Consider the following 15,299-nt stretch of genomic DNA (forward strand, 5'->3'; position numbering starts at 1 on the left):
GACGACCTTTAGCACCGGTTCGTGCCATGAACCGGTACTAAAGGTGCTGCAGGGGCCCCGGACTGACAACATCCTGCCACCACTCACTTTAGTACCGGTCCGTGGCACGAACCGGTGCTAAAGGTCGGCCATGAGCCGGTACTAATGAAAGCGGCTGGCTAGCCGTTGGAACCGACACTAATGCACACATTAGTGCCGGCTTAGCCGGCACTAATGTGCTTGACATTTGACCCTTTTTGTACTAGTGACTTGTAATCGTGTATCACACACGACATCCATTATAAGACATATTATCGATCAATCTACCTTCATTATGTGTTCTATGATGTGTTCTTCGCGTGATCAGATTTTTCATGCGTGAGTAGTCTGGTAAGGTATGGATCGAGGCAAGAGCCTCGCATCCCAATGTATTTGTTGGAGGGATTAATGGAAGTGCATTGAATTGACGTCCTGTATGTGTGAAATAGACTTGTTCAATCTCACAAATAAGTTTGTGATTCAAGAATGTTCATAAAAATTTCAAAATCTTGAAACTTAAAAATATATTTGGAATTAAAACAATCTCACAAATTTAATTTCGTTGCATATCGTGAAATCATTTAAAAATTGGTCAACATTATGTTGAAAAAATGTTCATCGCATATTTTATAATTGTTCAATAATTCAAGAATATGAAAAATGTTCACTAGTTTAATAATTGTTCACGAATTCAAAACAAGTGCTCATGAATATGAAAATATGTTCAGGAGTTCGAAAATACTCATGAATTCCAAAAAAATATCACATATACGAAAAAATATCATGAGTTCAAATAAATGAGCATGGATTCAAAAAATGTCCGCAAGTTGAAAAATGTTTGCAAGTTAAAAAAAATATTGGATATGATGGACATGAACTACAACAAGTTGCAAGTCAATGATGAACATGCAACAAAGATCGCAAAAAAATGATTGCTTAAAGATTTTGTTAATCCTTTAGATTTTAGTGAAGCTATGCTAATGGTGTTGCACTAGACACTAATCATATGATGAAACTTTGTTACCTACACATCTTTTTATAGCTAATGCTTATAAAATTATGTTAACGCTTTAGATTTTAGTCAACATATTCTATTGGTGTTGCATGGGACACTAATCCGATGATGAAACTTTTTACATGCACATCCTTTTATAGTTAATGCTTATAGAATTATGTCAATGCTTTAGATTTTGTCAAAGTATTCTAATGGTGTTGAAGAAATACTCAAATTATTTAACTCATGCTACTAGAGATAGACACATCTTTTATGGCTTTAGATTACATATCTCACTTGATGTAGTAAAGCCAAGTCAATTTTGTTCTGTACAATGTCACCGAAATGTCAAGGCGGTGATGACATTATGTCTTAGTTGCACCGCACAATATTTTTTTTAAGAGAAGTGGAAGGGTCAAGAGAAAACGCTTGCTACTCCAGATGATAAAAGTTTGCCTTCAGGACTTGTATCTTCTTACTTCGGCCTATCAACTTCCTATCTGGAGGCAAGTATAATTATTCCAAGTAATCTTTATTTAGTTCTATTGTACTCATGTGTTGCTATTATAAATCATAACTTTTTTGTTAATTTGTTTTCGATAGACTATATTTTAGTGGCACTGCACAAAAAGACCTTAAATCTCATGTCCTACACCATGCGCCTGCACTACAGGAGAGATGTGTGAATTAGTCGGGACTAAGATGTAGCATGACCACATCACAATAAAGTTATATTTGTTGGTATTACAACTATGTTCAATATGTCAGTGTCAGAAAAAAAATATCTATATTCAATATGTTGGCTACAAAGTGTGTTCAAGAAATGTACATGTTGGCTAAATATATGATTTTGTGTAATGAAAAGTAAAGTGCTTGTGCAAATATATGATGCATGAGGTGTGCCTGTATATTTTGTGTTATGTTTTTTTTATCAATTTCACTTCCCTGGTTGGCAACAACAGAAACAAGTGCCAGAAAACAATATTACTGGATATGTTATCACTGGCCGGCAAGCAGTCTGTGCTCGTAAGTCATTACTGACAGGCCAGGCGGCCGATCATCACTAACCCCGAGGCACTGACGGTCCAGAAACTAGTCCGTGAAGATGTAATTTGGTCGGTTAGTGCTATTCTGTTCTGTAGTAGTGAAACGAACTTAGAATGACTTGAAAATTTATGTGGCCCATCTATACCATAATGAGGCCACACAAAATAATTTATCCAAATTAGAGTTTGCTTAACTAGTGAACTTGGAAATATCTCCATTCACTTAAATGAATGGGGTTGAACTACGAGAGATATCTAGGCCTCTGGTAAAATCATGAAATAATTTGGGTGACTCCCAAATACTATGAAAAGAATGTGTACATGGTTTGGGATCAAGGGAAGCACCAACATATTGAAAGGAATTGGGGTGCTTTAAATAAAAATAAGAGGAGGGCAATTTAATTAAATAGCATTTGACTTCTGAAAACTATTTTAAGAATTTTCTAGTGTAGCATTTGAGTTGTACAATGCAATTGTATGATGACATGATGATGCAAAAATTATATTAATATAATTAACGTATGCAAATTAATTATAATAGGGTTGCTCTGGGATGTTACAATCGCCTCACTAGTCTCCAATATTTTATGAAGCGTGCTCCGTATGCATTATGATGATTGCAGATATGAAGACCAGGTGGAGTTGCTATAAGGAAGTATATACATCCAAGAGACCATGATTTCCACTTTCAAAAGGGGGAAGTTGTGATTGTACTACTAGAGCCTTAACTTTTTTTGGAAAAGGAGGTTTAAACCCTATTAATTATTCAACAAAGGTCTGACAAGAACATACATCAAACCACTCGAAGCCACCACTCACACCTACAAACTCGATAATGTTGAGTGCTCTCACTCCCCATATCTAAAACTGGTGTCATCGCTGATCCATCCACATAACGTATCGGAACCTGTAGCCGGTGCAACCAACCTAAAGCGTGCACCACATGCATACATTTTAGAAGCTGACATCATCATCGAACCGCTGAACCATCTTCAGTAAAGAGATACACATCATCCTTGCCAGTCCAGATATCCGTCGACGCCACCATGGCGTCCAACGGCACCACCTCCCTGCGCACAAACTGCTGAGCACGTCGCGGTCGTCGCCCATACACCGCAACACCATGCCGCCACGTACCACCCACCGACACAACTTGAAGTCTCTAGAAGATCTGTCGTGCGTAGCACCTGCCGAACAGGCATGACACGGTGTAGCACCTGTCGGCCAGGAATGACTTGACATGTCCACCGAAACTCCGTGCAAGATGAAGCCGCTCCACTTCCTGCCTCTGTCTTCCAGCGCTACTCCACAAACCATGCTCCCAAGAGAGAAATGACATCGCAGTGCTGCCATCGTCCGATCCGGAAGACCAGATCCTAGGTTTCCCCCGGAGCAGCACGAGTGGGTCGACAGTAGTTACATGACGATGCCTTCATCAAGTTAGCGGCGCAGACCACCACCATCACCGGCCATCGGCTCGGTTTTCACCAACAACTGTCTCCCCAACTTGCAGCTTGGACTAGATGACAGATCTTGAGATCCCACCACCCAACCTCAAGCCGACCACCTCCGACGGAGGAGACCACCACCGCCAAGCCCAGGGTTGCCGCCCCGGGCGCCCGCGTGTGACGCAGAACAAGACCAGGAGCACCACCGTGATCTGAAGCCGAGCCGGAGGTTGAGCGGCTGCAGCATGGCCACCGTTGCCACCTGCCGCTGCGGTTACAGCCCCGGCGCCACACCCTAGCCGTCGTTGTCTGCTATCACCGCCGAGGAGACCGAGATCGGATCCGCCGCATAGATCTTGAGCCGCTCGTGCGCGAGGAGAAGGCTGCCGCCGTCGAGCCGCTCGGGCTTTGCCCTGGCATTGTCGCCGGCGGCGGCGAAGAGGAGAGTGGTGGCGGGGGGAGGGGGCAGGAAGGAGGCAGCGGCGCACGGGAGCGGGGGTAGGCATGAATTCTACCAGAGTCTTCATATCTTTTTGCATCAAAATTCATGCAGGTAAACTTCTCTTTTTTGTTTCTCCCAAATGAAGAACATTTGAACTCGAAACTTTGCAAGTCACCATCAGTCAAGTACTAGCATGTGCAGAAATGTTTTCCAAATTTTTGGCGTGATAATTTTTTAAAATGGTACAACTCATTTGAATTTTTTTTGGATAATGTTATGTTTCGTCAAAAAAATTCAGAAACATTTTATACAAAGAGTGACACTTGTGCATAGTTGACCTGCAAGGTGATATGTTATCTTATTTGAAAGAAACGAAAAAGAGAAGTTTCAACATAAGGATAGCACAGATCTTGATGCAAACCAAATGGTCTAAAATTCTAGGTAAAAGGTGTATCTACATGATGACTACTCCCTTCATAAACAAATATAAGAGCGTTTAGATTACACGATCTAAACGCTCTTATATTTTTTACAGAAGGAGTGCATGGGTTCCAAAAGCCCCAAGGACGGAACCTTTTTTCTCCATTGCTCCACCTATTTTCTTCTTTTCCTTCTTGTGTGCGTCGTTGCCGTAGAGCACGACGTTGATATTTCCGTTTCCGTGCTCATCTTCTCGGAGATCATGGCATCCCCAGTTGCTAGCCGTTGCTGTCATGGTTTCTTATTCGGATGCAACCGGAAGTGCTGCCGGGGATTTCACGTACCGTACGTTCGATCAAATGTTCCTTTGTTGTTGGTTTGTCAGGCTTGACTTGAGTACAAGCCACTGAAGCCAGTCTCCTTAATATTTTTTGCACAAAAAAAAGTCCTTGTGTTGTTTGATCGAAGATAGTACTACACGCATGAAGCACATGCAGATAGTCGAAGAGAACAATTAATTTTCATTTGGTTCCTGTCGCGGCAAGGTTTACTTGAGATTTCCTCTCTCAGAAAAAAAATGGTTTTACTTGAGATTTCTTCAGCTTTGGGCTGGTGCCTAGCTCTCACATACTTCTCTATTTAATTAGGAATGCTCCCTATATATGCAAGCATGGATGCATTTTTTTCTCTCTTCTTTTCGTCATTTTGGAGGAAAATTTGATTTTACTAAACATAATCTCTTGGGCTTTGAATAGCTGGTACTGTACCAAAGCAACCACTAATTGCACAAAATCTGTAACTTCTTTCGAAATTTTGTGCTGGAACTTGATCTATTCCTCCCTGTAACTTTTTGGCATGCATGCGTCAATGCACATTTCCTTTGTTTCTGCCTTCAAAGTTCCATCAGGATATCAGTCATGAGAGAGAGACAGAAAGTGAGGACCTACTCCTCCATGACTTCATCTCCACCATTTTGTAATTCTGATCAAAACATCTGAATTCCATGTTAATTTGCATCTCTTCATGACCACATCCATTGTCCATCAACAACGGCAACCTTTTGCACTGTAAACGTAGCCTCCTTCTCTCTGTGTGCCACTATTCACTTTTCATGCTTTCTACACTAGTTTCCCTGCACTTCTGTTCCTCTGATTATCACCTTTTTTTTTACTGCAATTGACCTTTTTCCTGTGAACCTTTGCATGCATGCATGCACGCATCAAGAAATGGAGTACAAATCATGAACATGGCATATTATTCATCAATTCACATCTCAACTCTGAACATCGATGACTAATCAATCAGCATGCACTCATTTGTCATGATTAAGCAATTAGCAGCTTGGGAGCAGGATCGTAACTTAGAACCCGATCCTCCCCGAGCTCCATCAATGGCACGCATCTAAGCAACAGCAAAAAAGGAAAGAAAAAAAGATAAGAAATACTCCATTGCTACTGCTTCTACAATGCAACACAAGCTACTAGCTAGTACGATGCGATCATGCCATGGCTATGGCTTGGATGATGATGATATATATGATCAACGAGCTTCGAAGGAGTTGATTCATTCATGTCATCCTGAGGCTGAGGTACTGGCACTGCACCAGCTGCCAGGGCGACTGGTGCTGCTTCATCGCCTCCGCCACGCCGAGGTCGAACGTCATGGCTCTCTGGCATGGCGGCGGCGGCGCGGCCACCCCCGGGTAACCGCCGTGGAGCGCCACCCCGAAGGCGCTCTCCGAGTACTCGGCCGACGACGGCGGCGACGACGAGAGGCTCGTGCCGCCGGAGCAGTCGGAAGCGAAGGGTGAGGAGAAGCCGGCGGCGCCGTCGTGTTTGGCCTGTCCTCTCTTGCTAACGTTGTTCTTGCGGGAAGTGCCGGAGCCGGTCCTCCTCCCTCCCACGGCGAGCGTCAGCTCCAGCTCTGCTCCCGTGCCGCAGCCGTCGTCGTCCTCGTCGGCGGCGCCAACGATGTACTCGTCGGCGGGGAGCTGCAGGTTGAGCGCCCGGCGTGGCTGCTTGTTGCCGCGCCGCCGCGGCTGCCGGCGGGTGCTCAGGTCGGCCCCCATGAGCTGTGTCTGGATGCGGTACAGGCGGTGCAGCTCGTGGACCTGCGCAAGGTGGTTATCAACGCAAATGATTAGCAGTTCATACTTCATAGCACGCAACAGTTTGCTATATATGGTGAAGAAGAACGGAGGAAGATTAATTGCTACGTACCTGTTGCCTGAAGGTCTCCTCGTGCTTGAGCATGGCCATCTTCATGACCTCCATGTCACATTGCCTCACAAGCTTGCCCATCTCTCCTCAACCTCAAACTTGCTCTAAGCCTGCTGAAATGTGGAAGAACCTATATTTAAAATTTCAAAAACTTGTAAGCATCCATCTGAAGGAAGCAACTCTGGTCATGCTTGACAGCAACCTCTGACTCTGCCAGAGATGCAAACAGCATGTTTGACAAGTATTGATCATGCAAACCACAGAGAAGTAACTGACCTGTAACTATAAGCCAAGAACTTGTCCTCTCCCTTGTCTATCTAGCTCTCTTCAGCTCCCTCTGCACTCAAACTTGCAAGGGACAGGCAAGATAGAACGGAGGAAAGACTAAAGATCAGGTGTTGATGCTGAAACTGGGAATGGAAGTTGCAGTTGCAGGGGAGGTGCTCATTTATAAACGCAGACGCAGCTGCTTGGCTGCCTCCAATGGCGAATGCCTGTCACTGGACACTAGGTAGACACATATTTTTGCTTTTGGCAGTCCACCTTTTTGGCATGCCAAGCAACAAGAGACCCAGTGGCACGCACTTGCATGAAGGACGGCCAGGCACTGCCCCTCCAAGAGCAGACAGCCCCTGCAAGAGTCTTGTTTAATCCTGGGTTGGCCCCACCTGCAGAAACTACTGCTAATATTACTACTACTAATTAATATTGCTCATACTAGCTCAGGAGGAGGAGTGCATTTCAAACAGTGAGCCTGTACACTTTGTGTGTGATGCAAAACTATACTACTTCAATGTTTCCATGTGACATGCATGGTGTTGCCTTGATCATTGGCACGCCCAAATGCAGGATATGGATATGCATGTACCATGCATTGCTTCAGCCTCCAGCTCCATTTAGTACTACTAGTATATCTTTGGAACTTTGTGTATGTATGTGCAAACAAGCAAGCAAGCAAGCAACAACCTAGTAAGATGGAGCTGTCAGATTGTCACTGAAAACAAGCAAAGGTACATGGTATGATTCATAATATCCACTTGGCCTGATGATGAACATTGCATGTACATGTGTGCTCTACTGCCTGCATTAACTATTGGCACCCCACAGGCATTGTACATTTGGTAGTATCTCTGCATATATTTGCTGTATATCGGTTGCATGGAGATCTAGTACACGATATAGGGGCATGCAGGCAGGTTCTTGCCCAACTGTTGCATGGCATGGCGCCTCCTGTCCTGACAAATCAAAAGACTATTTTCAGGGATGGTAGCAACAGTTTGTGTGTTGGCATTGCATGAAAACCAAGCAGGCAGGCAGGCAGAAACTGAGACTGAAGGAGAAGATAAAGGCTGATGCAGACACATCCCTTGCAGAGGAAGCATCAAAGCATGCATGCATGTCTGCACTGGTACTACTATTAAGTTTGGCTTTGCATGATATATTTCAGTTAATAATGGGGGTTGCTTCATCAGCCACATTACTTGGGAGCCAAAACCAAGAAAGAAATTGCAACATTAAGGCAGTTGCTTAGCATTACAACAGTGATTAGTATTACTAATAGGAGTATATATTACTGATTAAAAAGCCTAAGCAAAGGGGACGCATAGTCCAAGGGACAAGACAATTGAGCACGCTTTGCCGGTGCAGAGAGGCGCAGCCGTACGGCGTGGTGGGCCAGAGGGAGGCACTCTAACTTTCTCGGCTTTCTTTCGGTCTTCTCCCTAGTGCAAAGGCTTTTAAACATGGATAAATAGATACTCCAAAGCATTTCGATTTTACTGAGGGCTATCTTCGGAAACTGCAAAACGGGCCCTGCTCCCTTGGGTCCCGGTTTACAAAATAATTGAAAACAGCAATTAAAAGTTTTAGAAGATTATGAAATAGTTTGCACATTTATATTTGCATTCTTACTAAGTGCATGTAATTTTCATACAAAAATATGTTTATTTGAGGGCTACAAAAAGAAAAAAAAATGTCTGTAGCAGATGCATTGTTCACTACTATTATAGACACAAAACAATTCTTGCGCAGCTCACAAATGAGAACATGTGGAATTTTTCAAAAATTAATCAATCTTGATAATGCAATTTTTCAAAATTTGGAAATAATAGGACCCAAGAATCCTGACTACGTACCCCCTATAAGGTACTTGAGGGCAATGGTTGGAAAGTCAGTGACTGAGCTTACACATACAGCAAAGAGGGGCTAACATGAAAATTAAGATGCACAAATTCAACAATTTATGAAGATTAACTTGAAGTTTAACTCACTTAAATATATATTTCAAACCATGCACGAGGAACATATTGTACATATAAACCCTCCTAGACTCGTAGTCACAACCGTTGCCTCCACGTCGCCTTTAAATCGCTATGCCACCGCCTGTTAATTCGGTGCCCCGCTGGGGGCATTTTAGTAATTTCACGTCTTGATGTATAAAACTCAGTCGCTCAGTTGACAAACCCTAGCCGTCGCCCGCTCCCGCACTCTCCTCCCCTCCTGCCTCTTCTCTTCCCCACCTACTCCTGCTGTCGCCGCCGCCGCCGCCTCCGCTCCTGCTGTCGCCGCATCGCCGCCCCAAACCCCTGCCGCATCGGAGAGAAATCCATGGCGGTGGACAAGCCCGGCGGCGGCGGGGCCTCCTCCTCCTCGCACGCGTCCACCACGGACCGACCGCGTCAGCAAGAGGAGAGGAGCAGCAGCCGCAGCGCGTCCTCAGTCCGACCTCGACAAGAGAAGGGGAGCAGCAGTCCGACCTCGTCGCCACCTCTCCTCACCTTCTCCCAGGTTCCTGATCTGGAGTGGGAGGGACGCACGCCGGCGAGGCCAGGCTACCCTTGACACGCATGTACTCCCCCTCTCCCCTTTGTGCCCTCTCTCTCTCTTCCCCGACCACTCTTTCTTAACTTCTCCTATTTGCTATTGTTGTGTCAGAACTGATGGATATCAAGGATTGCTGCCTTCAAGTTATGTTTCCCCGTTATACGGACTTCATTCAATTGATTATTTTTTATGGCTGCAGATGTAGAATGTTCTCACTATCAACTCTGGAATAACTAGCAAGTAGTGGTGTCAATGGCATCCGTGGGAGTCATTTTGGTGGCACATGGACATCACGTTCTGGAATAAAGTAAGTCTCACAATCAACTTGGGAAGATGAGGTAGGTTGCCTTCAATTTTCTATCTGGGTAGCAGCAACAAATTCATGAATCTACCGCTTGTTGGCTTTGTTATTGTGATCTATGCAAAAAGTAAATTTTGCTTGAAGATTGCAGCACACACAGATTGCTTGGCAGACTAAAATAAGTAGAAGCTTCTGATTGAACCCTTCAAGCAATAGTGTTGTTAATATATTAGTTATTATATTATGTTACTAGAGTATTAGAATAACTTCCTGATATATGTGTTTATATGATTTATGACATTTACTGCAATAATATTGATGGCCAGGCACTATACTGTGCATAAACAAAAAAATCAGTTTTTCTTTTCGTAGTTGCAGCAATTTTCCTGTACCAATAGTGTGACACTACACTACTCTTCATTTTTACAGGCCATGGAACAATAAATAACTTGGCAACGGATACCCTGTGGTCTACAATTATACTGTAATTATGTGTGCACTTTGGATCTATTGGATGTCTGGATGTATTGTTAATCGACAACTACTGATGCAAAGGTATGTTCTATTTGTAATATGAAATGATTCTTATTTGTACCTCCAGCAGTCCTTCTCACATTTTCTATTTGTAATATGAAATGATTCTTATTTGTACCTCCAGCACTCTTCTATCGCTCCTTTTAGAACTAATGACATAAAAAATGTGGTCTGGAGTCTGGTCGTGTTTGAACAAAGTTGGTCAGAATGATATAGTTGTTTTCTTCAAGTTCATTATATTAATTTTTCCAGTATATAGATTATTTATTTGTTCACACAATACATGGCAGGAGATGTGTGTCGAGAGGCACATGAATACGCACGTGGGCTGTTTTTCAGCATGGTAGTCTAAAAAACTGTGGTATTCTCAGAAAATGCTTTGCTATCAAACAGGGCAAGTGCAGATTTCCTTGAATATAGTTTATTTTACAATTGTGTTGCCAACGTGCTTCCTGTTTTATCACCATCAAATAGTTCTAGGTGCTCATATAAAATTTAGTGGCGTGTATAAGTGATTGTAGTGCAGTTTTGTTGATCTGCTTGCATTTTCAGCATTATAGTGTTGATATACTATCTCAATAAAACAGTGAATACGTATAATATGTACAAGCTACATTCAAGTTATGGCAATGTGCCTGGGTAAGACGAACTGGTAATCTTCTGCTAGCTGAAAAAAACTTGTTTCGTCTTTATATGTGTTTCTTGTTGAAACTCTTTTTCGTCTTTGCATGTGTTTCTTGCTGAAGCTCGTGATTTTCAAGTTATGGCAGTACATATGTCTACCCACTTGCATGACTTCCGATATTGTCCTTATTTTGCTCCTCCTTAGCCTTGTTCTGTTAGTGCAGTTCTTTTAAATAGCAGGGACAGAGTCCCAGAAAACATGCCTGATTGCTTTTCTTAGTGGTGCACTTGCAAGTATATGTGGTCGTTTCTGTTAGTTTCTCATGCTTTTCTACAAAGTGATAGGTTAATAATGTCATCAACAATTTTTTCCTTAACTGATCAATATCTTAGAAGTTGTCACTCATTAGTTTTCTTTTCCTTATCTGATCTCTAGCGAGTAGAGTGATTTATTTTCGCAATACCTAATTCTGATCATAGGTAATGAAAGATTTGTTTTCATTAAATGAGATTCTTGTTTTGTGTTGATTTTGCAAAATTTCTGTAGCTACATATTTTCTCAATCCAATAGACACATTTTAATCAACCTTTAGTATAATGTTAATAATATGCTTTTAGAAAAAGGGAGATGCCATTTAGACCTTACTCTGTCTAACTTGATCTTCAACTTGCCGCTACTGTTTCTAAGCATTTTCCCGAAAACTGTTGTATTTGCTTTAGAGAATGAGCTCACCTTACTCAGAAGATATGCCAAGTAAAAAATTAGAAATTGAACAATTAGTTCCGCTCTTAAATTTTGCACAACAGTCCAAATTATCCAATAAATTATGTGTTAGCAGGGTCAGATTATAGAAGTTGAATCACTTGTTCTAAATTACCCAATCCAAATTATGGATGTTAATAATATGCTTTCTGTTAGACTATTAGTCAAATTGTTGAAAGCCGGAGCAGGGTCAAGGAGCCGGCCTCCGCCTTTGGCCATTACGTGAGAAGCAACACCGGTGTTGGCCGTTACCGTGTGCAGAGTGCGTGAGTTAGTGATTTAATTCCATCCTTTCCATCTCATGATGTGATTTTTCCTTTAGGATGAATTAGTAACTTTGTGTGGAGGTGGCACCACTACCTGCTGGTTGGTGTAATGCCGTGCTTGACAGGGTGATCTGCAATTCCGAGTTTGTTTAATGGCTTAATGTCTAAGCACTCATCCCCTTATTCTGTTGTGTTGCTACCAACTTGGTTTGCAAGGAACAGAGCTTCATCTGTGTACATCAAGATTGCTAATTGCCATTTGAAGGTTGGTTTTGTTATCTAAGTCATCAGTTTTGTCATCTTGATCAACGATGCAATTTCAGTGAGGATATGTTTACGTTGCTTATTACTGTGCTTGACAGGGTGATAGTAAGCATGAAGATGCCTAAGCTTATGAGGAAGTTGCAAACTGCGACCAAAAATTCTCACTTCAGGGTATTTCTTTTTACAATTTACTGCGCATGATACATATCCTTCGCCATTAACATTCTTTTCCTCTCAGGTACTCTCTTTCGATCTCGACTCAGAGAGGAAACGAGGCAGCCACGGCCTCCTGCCCCCACCGTTCTCTCCCTCTCTCCCGTGCCTTCGCGTTGCCGTAGTACTCCCGCGCTGCACACTGCTGCTGCTCCCCAACCACGGCGCTCTGATGGTGCTTGCTCGCCTGGTCGCCGCCTCGTCTCGCCCGATCTTGATATCGTCCGGGGCAGCGCCGGCACCGCTCGACCGCGTCGTTGCCTCCTCTGCGTCATGAGAAGCGCCACCATTGCCTCCACCCCCACTGGGCAAGGAGCTCGAGGTGTTTGGGGGTTCATGTTTCCTACACAGGCCAAAACACTATTGGAGGTGTGTGTGCAGCTCTAATTTGCTAACATCCTTTTTTCTTTTACCGCTGACTGCATCTATCAAATGAACTGTGTGGGTGCTTTCAGATAAGGATACTGGTTTTGTAGATTTAGTATGATTCTGGACATACTCTGAAACTAAAATGTACTAGATCGGTACCCCTGTACCTCTGGACATACTTTGGAACTAAATTATACTATTATGCAAGGTTGTTTCTAATGACAGTAAACTGCATAATGATGTTTCAAATTATTTTGCGCAAGGTTGTTTCTAACGACTTGTCCATTTGCTTATTTCCTTGTTCAGTTTGAAACCAGTCGTTTGGAGCAGATCAGCTCAAAAGAGATCCTTTGTACCATTTGCAGACTACCCACCTTCCTCTGGTAATTCGTTTCTGCTACGTGAATCTTGATGTACAATTCCCATTTCACTTACTGGCAACAACCATTCAACTTAGCTGATAATGAAGGAGATTGACAGGCCTGGAGTCTCGCTCGCCTCTGTTTTCCCCCTATGGACACACATGAGACTCAGATCTTGGCTCGTCGTAGAGGAATCGATAGCAAGAATCAACCAGAGAAAGGATGTACACAAGGTACTCAATGGTTTTCCCCCAGCACTAGCTTTGTGTTGAGTTTGTTTTTGTATTTTTCTGTTTATGACTGAAGCGAGGAGAAGCTACACATTGTTGTTCTCCTTTACAGCCTCACGCATACACACAGTGCACATCCAGGCCGTGCAGTACACCATGACCCTCTCACCTTTGCCCATGCCTGTTATACGTGTGCAAAGCATGCCAATAGTGCCCAGCACCGATGCTAGATGCCCTGCTTTATTTGTTACAGTTCTACACAAGTGGAAACCCCAAGCTAAATTATAGAGAACAAGAATAACTCACAGTCAGAGATCAGATTGAATGAGAACTGGTGCTATAATTGATTCTTTTGCAAGGAGGGTTTTCAGTGTTCAAACATAATGCATTTCCATTTTCAGTTTGACCAAACTTGTATGCGGAGTAAAAGGAAAAGGTGGGGGTATAACGACATATCTGTGATTACATGGTCAAAATACAGGCCTAGGATATTTGAATGTTTACATATAAATGTAATCCTCTACCCGCAAAATAATAATATAAATGTAGTCCTCTTATATTTCGTAGCTTCCTGTTACCAGGATTGATAGCTATCGTATTTCATTCCGTTGTTTAGTAATGAATTGTTGTGATGCATTTTTTCTTTAATCCTTACTACTTTTAAAGCAGCCTTCTTGCGCAGATCATTTTGTATAGATGTATAACGGCATGCCCGTGATTGCTCTGTAAAAACCCGGCCTAGGATATATGAATACTTCCATATAAACATATGCCTCTTCTATTTTGTAGCTTCTCATTCTAAGGAACGATATATATCATATTTCATTATGTTGTTTCAGTAAATAAATTTGTAGCTCAGGTCAACTAGGAGATGATGTAAACCAAGTCACTCACCGGTTTAAGATTGTATGTTCTGAACTTTGGTTGCTTTATGAAAGGACAAAATATGTTAGATATGCATGCTACTACAGTTGAGCCATTTTTCAGTTTTCTACATGAGCCACAGTGCCGAAGCCTTTGGACAGGCACTTTGTGGTAGAATGTGTCAAACATAGGTCTGTTTGCTAGAATATGTGTTGTGCCGATGCTGCAACTAGCATACACAAAATCACTTTGCTATATATTTTTCATAATGCTACATTCCATCAATTAAATGACTTCTTATTGTTTTGAATCTACTTACATAGGTGTTTAAATATTTACTTTGTTCCGGCGCCTACTTTGGATCATAGGAAACTAAAAAAAGAGGGCGCCGCCACCACCGTCATCAGGCTGGCCCACATCCACGCGCTGCTCGGCGTCACCAGGTCACCGGCACAACTCCTCACGCCCAGGTCGTTCAACATTTCCGGCCGCTTTTGGTGCGCCACATTTAGAGTCTTTCTTTCCCATTTTACCGTGTTTGCATGGTAAGATGTTTGGTCGGATTTGAAGGTTCGTAGCCTTGACTCCAAAGCTTCAAGCTCTTATAGAAATTAGAACTGAGGGCCTTTTAAAATGAGTCCTGCATAATAGTGTTGTTCAGTGGGATGCAGGATTTTTTTTTGTCTGATCGGCTATCATTGTTGCTGATTTAAGTACTGATTCATCATCATATGACCACAATAAAGAAGCTGTGTGTATAAATATTACTAACTGCTGATACTTTGCATCAGTGATTTCAATTCTGTTGGCCCTCCTTAAGATTGCTTGGGAATGTGAGGCTTAAAAGTTTCAACCCTGTGCAATGTGCTTCTCGGGTGTGGATTTGTGTTTGACTAATTAACGGTTCTGTTACTTATAGCAAGTGGAAATTTTTCTCATATTAATATGTGCCCGAATAATATTAATGAACACTCTTTCAGTACATGGCTTACTCTTGGCCTTTACGCCATTGGCGCAACTGGTCATCTAGTAGATAGAAAGACAGCTACAACCGGCAAAACCCCGATAAAAATTCTCCACAACACTAGCCAACACAGAG

General features: G+C 42.6%; 1 protein-coding gene and 1 long non-coding RNA gene across 4 annotated transcripts; one reads left to right on the top strand and one right to left on the bottom strand.

Annotated features, from left to right (window-relative positions):
• Nucleotides 1–5,606: 5,606 nt before the first annotated feature.
• LOC109783763 (uncharacterized) lies at nucleotides 5,607–7,068 on the bottom strand. 3 transcript variants are annotated; one of them, XM_040388993.3, is made up of 3 exons: nucleotides 6,864–7,068; nucleotides 6,588–6,697; nucleotides 5,607–6,478 (listed from the first exon to the last, which is right to left on the bottom strand). In XM_040388993.3, the coding sequence occupies exons 2-3, from the start codon at nucleotides 6,666–6,668 to the stop codon at nucleotides 5,936–5,938; spliced, it is 624 nt and encodes a 207-aa protein (XP_040244927.1). In that variant the 5' UTR covers nucleotides 6,669–6,697; nucleotides 6,864–7,068; the 3' UTR covers nucleotides 5,607–5,935. The 3 variants fall into 3 exon arrangements, with proteins under 3 accessions (XP_040244927.1, XP_020197951.1, XP_020197950.1); XM_020342362.4 differs by having other exon boundaries at nucleotides 6,588–6,700; nucleotides 6,864–7,067; XM_020342361.4 differs by having other exon boundaries at nucleotides 6,588–6,717; nucleotides 6,864–7,064.
• A 1,989-nt stretch (nucleotides 7,069–9,057) lies between these two features.
• LOC109783767 (uncharacterized) lies at nucleotides 9,058–15,055 on the top strand. Its single transcript, XR_006663667.2, has 9 exons — nucleotides 9,058–9,435; nucleotides 9,610–9,717; nucleotides 10,141–10,266; nucleotides 11,955–12,163; nucleotides 12,261–12,333; nucleotides 12,401–12,744; nucleotides 13,051–13,127; nucleotides 13,225–13,339; nucleotides 14,524–15,055. It is a non-coding gene; the product is annotated as an uncharacterized lncRNA (long non-coding RNA).
• Nucleotides 15,056–15,299: the final 244 nt, after the last annotated feature.

This window comes from Aegilops tauschii, chromosome 5 (assembly GCF_002575655.3).
Source record: "Aegilops tauschii subsp. strangulata cultivar AL8/78 chromosome 5, Aet v6.0, whole genome shotgun sequence".
NCBI classification, from domain to species: domain Eukaryota; kingdom Viridiplantae; phylum Streptophyta; class Magnoliopsida; order Poales; family Poaceae; genus Aegilops; species Aegilops tauschii.